A 14,340-nucleotide genomic window follows, 5' to 3' on the forward strand; every position below is an offset into this window, starting at 1 on the left:
TTCGTATATATAAGCAAATTTATGTCAATAATATGTATACATGTATGTGTTTATAGATAAAAAATAATAATATGCACGCTACACAGACATATATAATGTCAGCACTTTTATTCTTGATGTGATTAATCGCAATTAATCGCTTGACAGCGCTAATTTCAATTAATAATATAAAAAATGATACATCAAAAATCAATACATTAAAATAACTTTGATCAAATATACTGTGCAATGCCACAACCTACACTGTAAAAAAACAACTAGTAAGATTTACTTATTTATTGTGTTATTTGTGCTTGTTTTAAAAGTAAATTGCTTTAAAAGACGGTGTGAAACTTGCAACGGTAAAAAAAGCAAAGGTTCTGAAAACAATCTTTTCTTGGGAATGTCATGCACTGCTGAATCACACACATGGATTGATTTTAAACCATAAACACTTCACATCTGAGTGGACTGCGTGTCTGTTCTCCATAAACAAACTGCCTCTCGAAATGTGCAGATGGTTTTGTGTGTAACTGCCCCTGGAATGTAAGGATATTGATAAAAAGTCTGTAAACCCACAGCTCATCGATAATATCCTGTAAACGCTGGTGTGCCACGGGCCGCAGATCCATGTTTGCAGAAGCGCAGTGACTATGAGTAAAGACTGCACTTAATATTGTCAGCGGGGGGGCGCAGCAGTAGATTGTGACCTTGGAGCCCGCCGGTTGAAAACACTAATGCACTAAAACTGTTTAAGCGCTCGAGATGTATTTTTGTGCCTTTTCTCTTGACTTTCCATCAGGCACACGGTGGGGTATGAAATTTATAACGGGTTGAGGTTTCTGATTCTCGCGTCCGCGGGGGGCTGCGAGACTGAACTGCTGTACCAGATACTCTCAGTTTTATTTAGTTCTCAAACCATTCTGTGTGCGGTTTCGTTACAATCACATTCCACTCCACATTTCTCTCACTCTTTCTCTGTCCCTCATCTTTACTTTTAGGTTCTTCAATTTCATTCCAGTTTTCCTCCCAAGATGCCGCTATCTGGGTCACATAAGAGACCGAATTGAGTTTTTAAGGAAGTGCCTCTTAAATCAATACGGAAACTACTAAGGAAGTTTTTACTTTCTTTCATTTATATATAAGCCAGCGCCTTAAAGTAATATTTGAGTGGGAATCCTTTACGGAATGAAATACAGCCCGACTTGCATACATCAGAAAGGTGCCGGCGTGGAGAGGAGCCGGCGCCATTTACTTAACACAAGATTTACAAATGCCTGAAGCCCACTGCGCTGTTCAGTGGACCCTGCGGAGGGAAGTGAGTTATGATAATGGCTATTGCTCATACACTTACAATTGTATTGAATCTTCATTTCTCACGGAGGAAACGAGCCTGCTTGTGTACGGTTGGAAAAAAAGAACAGCCAGGAGGTACGAACAGGCCTTGTGAAGGGAAACTTGTTAAATGATGTCCATGCACCGTCCGACTGGCCATGCTTGAGGGTTGAATAGATTTGTTGATTTCTCATGTGTATCAAGATGTAACTAACCGAAACTGGTATTACATCATATGTGAGCTATTTATGCTGCAGATTCGCAGTGTTTGCAAGCGTTCTGTGGATTTGTAATACATATGAACCCAGAATGACTGAAGCAAATAGAGCACAGATATCCTGATGTTATTTGGTGGTTTTGAAGGAGATCATTTATTATCTTATTAATTGTTTTGTTCTGTACACAACATTGCCATGAAGTCAAGCGTTTTAAAATTAAATGTACATTAAACACACAACATATGCACTCACATGATGATGTCTCCACAAATAAAAGATTGAATTAATTATATCTGCTTTACACTACAAAACAATGATATTGTTTGTTTATTTATTAAGCTATATAACATGTTGGGTGTACATACACATCTATATATAAACGTTTAGGCACTTATTTATACTTTGTATTTGTTCCACATTTTAAATAAGAATATACTCATCAAAATAGAAAATAACTTAGACGGATTTGTTTTTACAGAAGTTATTTTTACAGTTTATTTTTGTGCAGATTTTTCACGTCAATGTTCAAAAAACTTTTATTTTCATTTTTTTTACAGTTTTTATTAACAGATTTTTGTAATACTGTCAAATTGCAGAAAAAAGACTCCAAATCGACTGGAAAAACATGAAAATGTGTGATTTGTTATTTTATTTATTTATTTACAAAACTCATAAATTCATATATTTCAGCATGCATTTTGAGATTAAAATCTAAAGGCACATGATCAAATATATAAACTCGGGAAATATAAAAAACGTAGTTTTATTGTGTTAGTAAGCTGTATTTTTTTTAGAGTTATTACTATTAAATCCAAACAACCCAACTGCAGTTTGATATTACTTGGAATGCACCTTTTATTTTTTAAACCGAGTTATCCGTTTTTGCAAATGAACTCTTCAAAATGTACATACACTGATAGTGTTGCTTTATTCAAACATCAAATCAATTAGTGTCAATAAAGTTTTTATTGAAGCGGTGATTCACGCTGAATTCCTCCCAGCTGAGCATATCAGAGGTGCTTTATGTGGTAATGTGTGAACGTGGAAGTGATGAACGTTATGTGAGAGGTGATCGTCTGTTTTCAATGCTCATGACTTGAGAAGAAGAGTGTTGCCGTCAAACGAAGGAAAGGAGAACAAGCCGTTCACATTCATTCTCCAGACCGCTGTCGAGGTCACATGAGAGGTGTGTGTGTTCACTGTTCTCCTTTTGTCACTCGATGGACTCGTAAGGAATGAACACACCCCCACATCACTGATCGAGCTCTTGGGGGCCATTTTTGTACTTCCTGTTGAACAGAAACTTCTGTTTTGTGTGTTTACTGTATTTGTGACTGTGTGTGTTTCAGGAGGCCGTCATCACACCGGTGTCATCAGACGTGTTGTACCTGTTCCGCGTCCAGGCGGTGTGTTTGAATGATAAGCGGAGTGACTTCAGCCAAAGCATGCTCTTCAGAGGTACACCGGGATACATGCGTACACTAAGTTGCTTTATAAATAAGTTGTAGTTTCTTAAGCGTTACCTCTTGTTTACCTTTTTTCTTTGTTTCGTCACAGCAAACACCACAAGAATATTCGAGGGTACAAGAATAGTGAAAACTGGAATGGTACGTTTTTCTTTTGTCCAGGAGGTGGCAGCACCGTTTCCTTTTAATGTTGCACAACTGAATGCTTAAACAAAACATTGTGTGACCAATATAAAAAATGCATTCACTAGTTTACTAGACACTAAAGTTTGTTACTACAACGCTTGTCACCCATGTGAACTATTAAAATGTAGTATTCTACTAACATTTTTGATAATCTTTCTATAATATTTTTTCAACCAGTCTATTTACGTCTGTCTCCAGCCAACTGTGTCCCCAGCATCCTCAGCAGACATGGCACCTATCAGCTCAGGCTCCTCCACCTGGACTTCCTCTGGTCTCCCCTTCTCTTTCGTTTCAATGGCGACCGGAATCGGCCCCTCATCCAGCGGGAGCCAGGCGTCCGTGGCGTCCGTTGTAACCAGCACGCTCCTGGCGGGTCTAGGCTTCAGCGGAGGCGTCATCTCCTCCTTTCCCAGCTCCATCTGGCCCACCCGACCTCCCCCCTCGACTCCTACCCCCGCCTCCACCCGTCAGACCCCAGCCAAGCCCGTCGTGACCACCCCTGAACCGACTTCATCCCCAGCCTCGGACGCAGCCGCTGAGAACGACGGATCCGATGAAGGAGGAGAGAAGGGAGGGAAGGGTGAAGATGAGGATGGTGAGACAAACGGAGAGGAAGAGGAGGAGGAGGAACAGGAAAGAGGGACTGAGGCTAAAAGCGGCGGAGGTCCTGACGCGGTCGAAAAGCTGGTGAACGGCTCCGTGGCCAAAGATCCACCCACGGCGACACCAGATTCAACAGCGAAGGAGAAAGGAGGAAGCAGGAAAGAAAACAGCACAGCGCCATCTAGTGTCCCGGAGGAGAGTGTGGAGAAAAACACATCGACAATTGTGGATGAGGGCGAACAGGTGGTGCCTACCAGAGACCCTGAGGATGATGATGTTGATGATAGTGTGACGGCAGTAATAGAGACTCCAGACAGCACGGCTCAGACCAACAAACCCACCAGAGAAGACCGTGGTCACCTGCCACCTTTCTCTATACATACAGGTTGGAGACCAACACTTACTCTAATCCTCTTTTTCTTTGCTGGATGTAGATTTCAGTTTTTAGACTTGTTATTTCTTGATCGTGGTGATGGTTAAGGGAGATCAGAGGGATAAGAACCACATATAGCACCGCACGCATCTTCCTCAGAAAACGTTTCATTCCAGTTCCAATCCCACCAAACATTCGGTTCTTTTGTGGCCCATTTGTGCGTCCCCTGCGAGCTGACGTTTGATGTTTGTTGTCCTTTTTCCACATTCCTCAGCTTCGCCTTTGTCTGTCATCCTTCCTCATCGTTGCATCTCACGATTCGACACGTTTGTTTCGGTGGCAGAGGCTTGGCCTACTTTCCAGGTCCAGAGACGATGAGAGCAGAAAACAGATTCAGCTGCAGGGACTTCAAAATAAAACCAGAAAGAGAGACAGAGAAACTCCATATTTAGCTCTCTGGCACTGGAGTTGTGTTCATCCAGTGTGTGTGTGTGTGTGTACGCCTGCGAGGTCTAGGCCATTTTCGAGTGTTTTTGCTGGCGTGACAGTGAGTCAGTTTGTGCATGTAGTGAGGAAGGTAGCCTTCTGGCGCTAGCGTGTTAGGATAGCAGCATGGAGCGGCTCTCTCGGACCACCGGAGGGGGGATGTGGGTCTCTGTTCTTTTGATCGGGGTCTGAGCCTGTGGTTTATTCTGCCAGATTGACTCTTCCGGTTGGGATTGTGGTGCATTGTGTGTTTGTACAAGGTGTTTTTGTTTACTCACAGATGTCAGAAACCATTTTACATGATCTTTGTAAATCAGTCAAATCTTCTTTTATTGTAGTTCTAACTATTTGTGTGAGGGTATGAAGAGAAGAACAGAATGGAAAGATAGTATATTCATTAATATAGCAAATCAAACCTCATAAGCAGATACAGAGACATGTGTAAATATGTATGACTGTGTATTATAGAGTAATAATTGGTCAATTTTGTCATAACTCATTATTAAAAGTCACCCTTTATGTTTGCCACTGGATTTCGCAAATGTCTAAGCAATAAAAGTTTTAAAAGGTGCTTTTCAGCTTTGTCAATATTAGTGGAAAAAAAGTAATTTTGGACCTATGAGGTTTCAGAAGGACAGCGACGATTGTGTATACGTGCCATTTGCCATATAAAAGAAATGGTCACAATTGTTTTTTTAATCAGTCAACCACTTATGTTTATGGTTATATTTTCACATTTAAACAATCATATGTGTTTATGGTGACAAACACTGTCTACATAGGTTGCTCACTAGGTTTTCTAAACTTGCTCTATCTCTGGTGTGTTTATGGTAACGCAGGTGTGTGTGTTTTTCAGAGCGTACAGACATCTCCAGTATGCTCCCGGTGCCTTCAGCAGGCAGGATGGAGTGGATCATTCCTCTGGTGGTGGTGTCTGCACTCACCTTCCTCTGCCTCATCCTTCTGCTGGCCGTCCTCGTCTACTGGAGGTGAGACACTGCCATTGACCCACACCGACAGCTTGCTTTCTGACTCGATGAATCGCTGACAGAATGACTCCCGCTGAATCACAGATCTCCTGAATGACTTTGACGGACACTCGAGTGATTGTGTGAATGAATAGGTGAAAGTCTTTCAGGTGGACGTCTTTACCCTGATGCGATCTGTTTTATTGCTTTAGAGTTTGGCTGATGTGTGTGTTTGTGTCAGACTGAATCCTGTAGCTGCTAGTTTATCACTCGGGGGCTCCTGGCGTCCCCCGGGGCTCAGTGGTGTGGACGGGAAACCAGTTAGAAGTGTGTATAAAGTGTGTGTGATGTGGTGACTAAGTAAGATAGAGAGAGGGTTTAGTCTTCCCTCAGGGCATTGTTGAAGCGATGGGGGTGCACAGAAGTGGTTACCGAGGCCCTGTTGCCATGGTCACCCCTGAGACTGCCTGAAAGTGTCTATTGATAAGATGCGTGCGTGTGTCTTGTCTGGTTTATCTATTTGTTTATTTCAGGTTCTACTAAGTACTGTGTTTGTTTGGCTTTTACATTTGTTTGTTTGGGTGTCGTAGTTTAAAAAGAAAAATGCACAACGATGTTAGCTGAAGTTAGCTGTCTGTCCGCAAATCACTTTTTTTGGGATGCTTTAATAGGTGAATTGTTTCTAAAACTTTATTTTTCAGTATAAAATTTTTTTTTTTTGAATGGATACTTTAAGGATGAATAGAACATTGTTTTCATTATTCAAATACACAATATTATAATAAACAGCTATACTGTACAACATTTCTAAACTTAGCTACTGCCTGTATGGATGTGCAAAACTCCAGGGTTGCCAGATCCATCAGATTTGTCAACATTCAAAGTCTTGCTTCTGGTTTCCTGATTTAATATTTTAACGATAAGATACAATTTTAAATGAAGTAAAATATGTTTATGATTACTACTATACAATGACATATTCAATATACAGTGAGACATTTTTTGTAATGCAAAACAGTCTATAAAATATGTTACCCAGCTAAAGTCCTTTTTTGGTGATTCTACATAAAATCATTCCACATAGTCTAATGCAGTGTCACACGTGGCTCTTTTCAAAAATCATGTGGCTCGCCAGGTGTCTTACACTTTCTCCAACATTTGGTGGCACAAGGACTTTAGAAGAGCAAGCGTCATGCTTTATTGAAAGTGACGGCTCTCTGTGGTGTATGATGAAGAACACATGTAAAACGTTTTAAAAACACACCGTGCAGCACAGCATCCGGTGAGCAGATGGAAGCAAACTGCGACAAATCAGTATGTATGCGATGTGTTTAAAACTCCTTAATATCCGTGTGAGCAGTCTTTCTCCATACATACAGCTGTCAAGGTTGACAGAGGAGTTTCAATGCCTGTATGTAAGAGTCTTGACCAGGTACAAACTGATCAACAAAGCTTTTAAACCTTTCATGAGGTGTTGTGCAGACTGGTCAGCGTATAACATCAAAGTGCAGCTAGAGCGTCAGACATTCGGCGATCGGTCAACAGCATTTCAAAATGTCAAACGTACCTATTGCAAAGTCATAAGACACATGAGCAATATTTGAGTATCAGTAGGAACGTGCATTTTTTTTATTGTTTTATGTTAAATATAATGAAGTTTAATTGAATGGAGGCCTACTGTAAATGTCTTTGGTACCCCAAATGTATGCACTGTTTCCTTCCTGTTGCAATGGCTCTTTTAAATAAGAAACAAACCAAAACTGTAAAAATAGCTTTTTTGTTAAAACAAGGTTGCCGACCCCTGATCTAAATAATGTCTAAATACAGGCATTTATTTTACACAAAATGAACAAAAAACAGGTGTTTATTAATATAGGGTATGGTAAGGTTAGTAGGGAGGTCTTTATTATCGACATATGCCAATAAATTTGCAATTATTCTTTTTTATTTTAACAGTCACATAACAATCTCATCTACTCAAGCAAGATGTATAAATATTGCAAGATAAATTATATTTGTTACATAACCTTTGAATAATTAAAAAATGTACTCCATGTGCAAGGGTTGCGCAGTCGTAGTTTCTTGCACTAAATACCCGCACGTCTACCGTTACCTGTATTTTTATTTGGGTGAACTTGTCACAGATTTAACCTCCCCGCGACTTATGCAATAAACTGTGTATTTATACCCGTACCCGATTAATGTTGCCGTTGGTGGTTTTAATGACAACATCTGGCTGTGGGTCTGAATGTATAAATGAAAGATGGTTTAGTAGATACAGTTTAAAGTATATGATGGTGGTGTTTGTTATCTGTAAGTCTTTTTGTATGTTCGTGCATTCATTCAGTTTCATGAATTCTTGTACACCTTAGTGGTAAGATTTATGTTTAATTTATGTTGAATGGCTAGAGGAAATTTTCCACAGGAAAGTTGTGGTTTAAATCAAACTTTGATGCTTGACATCACATTATTTGATTTTGAGACTTTAGCCTGGATTTCATTGACAGTGACACATATAGTATATATTTTAGGTAACAAAATTGTGCTGGTTTTCCTTTGCAGATCTGGCAACCCTGCATACAACAACGTTTCAATGAGGGGATGAATTTAGATAAGTTGGACGCACGCGCTAGGCCCGAAGTTAACTTGGGGTCTGTGTTTGTTTATTGGTCTATATAATATAACAACTTTAGTTTATATTTAAAGTAATAAAATAATAACTCTACAGGCACTATTATTAATTCTTTGTGGAAGTCTACCGAAAGTTAAGTATAGGCCACATAACGTTTGTTTATGTTGTTGCTGTTGAAATCATCGATAACGTGTGTTGAGTCTCCGGTTAAGTCAGCATGTGTGTTCTCACATTCGTCTCTCGTCTCGGTGGCCAGCTGATAAAGTCTCTCTGGGGTCTCTGATCGCACGTTCACCATGTCTGTGTTCAGCAGACAGATCTGGCTCTGGAGAGTCTCCGTGCCAGCACTCTTTCCCCGGGTCTGGGCGCTCCGCCCTGGTCCACAAACGTCCATCTGCTGCCTCCTCTGTAACTCAGGGCTTATGCAGTAGCAGGGGTCGTGAAAAATGTGCAGCCTCTTCCCGCCCCTTGCTGTCCGATACAACACGCCAAAGTGGAAAAATACTCAAACCTAGTATCATCTGTCATAGCGCTAGAAGCCAATATTCAGTACACAAAATAATTACCTGCCGCGATGAGAAGCACGACGTGAACTGCTGTTTGATGTGAATTATGGTATGGTTGGGTGCAAAGGATGCTGTGAAATCCATCGGGAGGTGTGCTGGGTCTTAGGGTGAGACTTCAGTTATAACAACGCACTATTAACGCATTCAAACACCACATTACTGTGTGTGTGTGTGTGTCTGTGTCTGTGTCTTTATGTCTAATCTGATCAGCAGACTGACTAAGATTAGCCTCGGCATTACACAGTAATGTCTCAGATCAGATATACTTACCTTCTGTCACACCACACCATCTGTGTGTGTGTGTGTGTGTGTGTGTGTGTGTGTGTGTGTGTCATGTAATGTTCTGCTGTATATATCAGGTTGGGGTGTATATGTGGAAACATGTGTGTTTACGGTACTCCCATTTTGTTTTATATTTAGCAAATAAACTTGTGTGTGTGTTTGTTTGGGGTTGGGTGGATTGTGTGTTATGTTGTCTGAAGTCCACCTGGAAACATTAACTAGGATGTGACGCTTCCTGTGACCATCTCGTGGAAACGATCCAAGTCAAATATTCACTCTCTCTCTCTCTCTCTCTCTCTCTCTCTCTCTCTCATAGTATCTTTACTTACTGTCATACCCCTTTAACTATTTCACATCCTCTGAAACGTCTTTTCTTTATCCTCTCCCTTATTTGTCTTTTGAAAGTCAGGGGAGGTGTTCACAGAATTCTCATTTGTTTGATCGACTTGATAATGGACACAGAAACACGTTCTCTGTATTAAAATCTAGTGAGCTGTCTGCCAGGACAGCATTTTAAAATCCATTGTAGATGCTCTCCGGAGTCATGTCCATGAAGTGCAGAATTATGGAAAATGGTGAATTCTTCTTTGGGAAAAAATTGAACACAGATATCATTCAGGAAAAAGGTAATCCCAGAATGCAATGCCACCAGCTCTGTGAAACATTTTAGACAAGATGTCACTGATTCTATCTAATGTATCTTTTACCTGTAACGTTCAAGATGTTCACAGAATCTACACAAATATTCTCCACAACCATTAAAACATTGAGTAATTTCATAAAGCAGCTTCTGAAGGTTATATCTATTTTATTCATTGGTCCAAATCATCAGTTTCAAAAAAGATTTGCAAATGTATTTATCTCTATAGCAACTCATTTTAAACATTCAGACCAATGATTTCAGGTCAAAAAGGGAAAGACTTTCTGTCCAGTATATATAAACACATCTTTTAATTATATTTATGTTTTTACAACTTTAAAACAAACCTTACATTGGATGGAGGAAGTGTAATCAATTCTTTACATTTCTGTAAGAAGTATACAGCATGGCAGCTCACCAAGCTTCAACACAGAGCAAACGTGTCCACAAAAGACACAACCGATAACTTCATCACTGCCACGTAGCCACACACTACAACATGTTGTACATAATTCACTTCAGACCCATTACATTACTTCAGGATTGTGTTTATTCATCAGAAGTCAGATTATCAGTACACCGTCACCACCTCCAGCACCGTGTCCAGTTGAACTGGTTCATGCGATCTGTGTGTTCATTACCTCATTACCTGAAGCATTTCCTGCTGGCTTTTGTTCCACACATCAGACCTGTTGAGCGTCACACATTCAAGCTGCCTGTAGGGAAGAATACAAAACCTGTATGACTTTGGTGTCAATAAAAATGATAGATTTTGTCTCACTACAGTGAAGTCATACAGGAACCGATCCGGAGAATATTGGAAAATGATTCCTAAGAGGTTGATCTTTCAAGGAACATCACAGATGTTTTTAAAGAATCCTCTCTTTCTTACTTTTTATCTTCTGAATTCTTCAGATGTTAAAGGTTCTTTATGGAACCGACAGGTTGTTCTTTGGTATCGAAGAACCTTTTGAAGCACCTTTTTTTTAAGAGTGTTTGTGAGATTTCTGGCCATTTTAATCAATATCTAGGAGAAACAAATGAGATGTTTAAGATATATCATCTCTGATTTTTCTTTTCATACGGAAAGGGCTGCAGAGCTTAGAAAGAGACCAATAGCTCTGTGATATAAACAAGCGTAAGGTTTTCACACAGAGCTTTTGTAAAGCAAGTTGGATGGACAAACTTTATTAATCATTTATTGATTCTCTTTTTATTGTCCCTGTATTAACAAAAATGGTTTCACAGTTTTCGTTTTGAGTGAACTGTCGCTTTAATTCCAGTCCGCCTTAAACTTCATCCAAGCTTTGCTGGTTTTTGACAGCGTTTGTTATTGTAGTTCGGTTGTTTTGTATTTTTTGTATTCTTCGGTTTAAAATGATTAAATGAACTAAAAGAATGGAGGAGCTGAACACAAAGGAGTGTCCAGCTGGAGGGGTGTGTGTGTCCAGAGGGAAAGGCAGCAGGTGTCTGTGCTTTATCAGATCAGTTCTGGGCTGATCTGAGATCAGCGGACTGTTCACGACTGACCCCGGCAGCTCCAGCTCTTGTGTAAACCCTGTGGGTGTGATACGTCAGGACCAGCCCTCTCTCTCTCTCACACACACAAACACACACACACACACACTGCTCTCTCACCCGTTCACTCAGCGGCAGCATGTGGATCCCGCAGTCTCTTTCCACTCTTAAAATCCCTTGTTCTTTGCAGGGATGAACAGCTTATGTTCTCTGCTGTGCATCAAATACAGGTAGGACAAAGACAAGACAAAACCATGATGGCTTACAGACTTGACGTCCAAAACTTGGAAACTTCAGATGGCCCGGATCCTCCCGTCTCTCTTTCTGTGTGTTTGGTTCGCTGTGTTTTTCTTTAACAGGGAGTCTTTCTCGTATCGGTTCTTTTGCGAGTTAAACAAAAGAGGTAAAACCAGTTTTCAGGCTTGACGCCTATAGCAGTTGCCTGTTATCTTGGCTCATGTTGTCTTATTTTAACCGTTCTTGTTTCGAATGAGAAGTTTGTGTTTTGATATGGTCAACAGTATGTAGACTCAAGTCAGTCTGGTTGGAGATGTTAATATCTAGGAAATCTTTGACATGATGAGAGGCAAGAAGTGTCTGTGGGGTTGCATAAAGTTGATATATTTTGAGGCAGAAATAGGTCTTATAAGTAACTTCGGACAATAAAAAAGTCTTTAGGAAGATGTTTTATTAAGTCAATAATGTTTGTTAACATCGAAGTTTAAAGGACTAGTTCACCTAAAAATTTAAATTTTGTAAACATTAGCTGTCATCACCCTCATGTCAATCTAAACCGGTTTGACTTTCTTTTTCCTAATCAGTAAACTATCCAGGCCTCTTGTCTACATCCAATAGAAGTGGATTGGAAAGCATTTAACCGATCAAACAACTTTCGTAAAAGTATTATAGTTGTCAATTTCATCATTTTGTGTTTCCAGAAATAGTCAGTTTTAAAAAAACATGAGTAAATAAATGATGACAGGATTTGTGTGAACTGTCTTGACCCTGAATAGAGAGCGTTTGAAGTTTTTCTCCATTTATTTGTCATGGAGTTTGGGTTCCTCGCCACCGGGACATGTTGGCTTGCTCACCGGGAGACTGCCGATATTAGATATGATGTTTTACTTATAAAAAATTATATTGCTTGTTCGATTTGGTTTACCTTATCTGTGTATTTCTTATTTTCTCCTGTAAAGCTGCTTTGGATCAATGCACATTGTGAAAAGCGCTATGTAAATAAAATTGAATTGAAGTGTTTAGCTGTAATCTGTGTTTGAAGTGTTTGATTTGCTCTTCGGAAATAGGGTTCAAAGTTCACCTTGATCCTGTCAAACATCCCCAGCAGCATCTGTGTTTACTCTGGTGGGGATTGTTACCTGAACCACACCTAATGGCAACATTAAAGCAGTGTCGATGTGCTTTTATATATCACTCACCTTATCTCTCTCTTTTTGTCTTTCTCTCTTTTAGGAGGTGTTTCCAAACGGCTCATTTTTACGTGGAAGACAGTAACTCTCCCAGAGTTGTGCCTAATGAGATCATACCTGTTATTCCCATTCCAGGTAGGTCTTGTTGAATAGATTTCACATCGGTCAAACCCTTCCTAAACTTAAAATCCAAGATATGATATGATCCAGGGCCGGTGCTAGGCTGGCTCGACTGGGGTGGAAATCACATATTCTGGTTGGGCAGATATATACTCAAAGTGATAATTTCTACATTGTTTGTTAAATAAATGGACAGATCACAGATCATACAAACAAGTGTTTAGTAAGTAATTTATACTAGGGATTTTTCTTTTGTCAGCTAGATATTTTGTGGGGGGCCCAAAAATTGTCCCCCTAGTCCCCCAAACCCTGATATGATTTTACGCTGAATAAGCACATTATATTTTATATTTTAGGGTAATAGGTTGAATTACATAATATTTTATATCGTGCCAGGATCTAGCAAAGCTTTGCCCAACACATTCCTTTGTGGGGGAGACCTAATACAACTCTATTTTTGCGATTAGTGTAATAAACCGTGAATGAAATAATCCATGCCTGCATTGATTTTGACATGAAGTGGATCTGATTAAATCTTCAGTTGTTGGGAAACCAGCTGTACCCACAAACACGATATAAAGGGGTAGCGCCATCTTTTCCAGTTCTTTGGTTTTACTATTGTTGTTTGCCATAAGGATGACATATTTTTGTTGGCCAACTTTGTAGGAAGTTTTTATGCGTGACGACATTTGAAGGTCCAGTTTATGAAATTTAGCAGCAACTAGTGCTAAGGCTACAAATTGCAACCAACGGCTCGCTACACACCTCTCTTTCGAAGCACTACGGTGGCTGACACAGGACTAAGATGTCGTCACGTTTTCACTTCTTTGCCGAAAGAGATATCGTATTTACGAATCGCGCTCTGTAGAGCAATTTGTCAGAGCGAGGGTTATAACGGGTGTGTTTTGTCGTAGAGTAAATCGTAGGATAAATTTTGAGCTTTTAGCCATCGACTTTATTTCAGACCTTATTTCCATAAAAAAATCATTGGCTTTGAGACGATGAAACTGTACCCTTGACGCTCACTGGTGTGGGATATTGAAGCGCCATTCACATTATTCAGAAATGATCATGAGAGACTGTTGACTTTTGTTTAATGTAAACTGAGTTTAAGAGCTTAATATTTATGAGCAAAATATGACTGTGAGTCAGATATAGACACAGATGTTTTGGGAACTGCAGGTCTTGATAGGCTGGTTACCAGAGAAGACGAGTGGCATTCATCTTGACCCTCTGTTCTCTCACACACATGCATAAACATTAGCCATTAAGGGTAAGAGCCAAGAAAATGACTCTCTCTGGCCAATGACTTTGGCTCATTGTCTGTCTGTGTGTGTGGATAAACCATTAACAGAGAGTGCAGTGAAACACAAGTGGAATGAATTTGGTTCTGAAGAGTTCAGGTCTGATTTAGTCGCTGTGGTGGAATCCGTCTCGGCAACAGGGCCAAGATCTTAATGCAATGAGAGCCATTGATTTGCTTGGGCTATCCCATAAGCACTTCATTGGAACCCATTTTCATTGTTATGCTGTGGCACGGC

The 14,340-nt window shown here is 40.0% G+C and overlaps 1 protein-coding gene across 2 annotated transcripts in view; it reads left to right on the forward strand.

The window, feature by feature from the left end:
* The window catches only part of ptprga (protein tyrosine phosphatase receptor type Ga), a 207,960-nt gene that overhangs the window by 179,110 nt on the left and 14,510 nt on the right, over nt 1-14,340 (forward strand). The window contains exons 10-14 of one of the 2 annotated variants that reach the window (XM_079482977.1): nt 2,882-2,990; nt 3,090-3,139; nt 3,362-4,172; nt 5,503-5,635; nt 12,723-12,814. In XM_079482977.1, the coding sequence (XP_079339103.1) occupies nt 2,882-2,990; nt 3,090-3,139; nt 3,362-4,172; nt 5,503-5,635; nt 12,723-12,814 (1,195 nt within the window). The remainder of the gene's footprint in view (nt 1-2,881; nt 2,991-3,089; nt 3,140-3,361; nt 4,173-5,502; nt 5,636-12,722; nt 12,815-14,340) is intronic. The other variant, XM_079482978.1, reaches the window with a different exon arrangement.

The sequence above is a fragment of the Barbatula barbatula genome, assembly GCF_947034865.1.
Source record: "Barbatula barbatula genome assembly, chromosome: 20".
Lineage (NCBI taxonomy): Eukaryota > Metazoa > Chordata > Actinopteri > Cypriniformes > Nemacheilidae > Barbatula > Barbatula barbatula.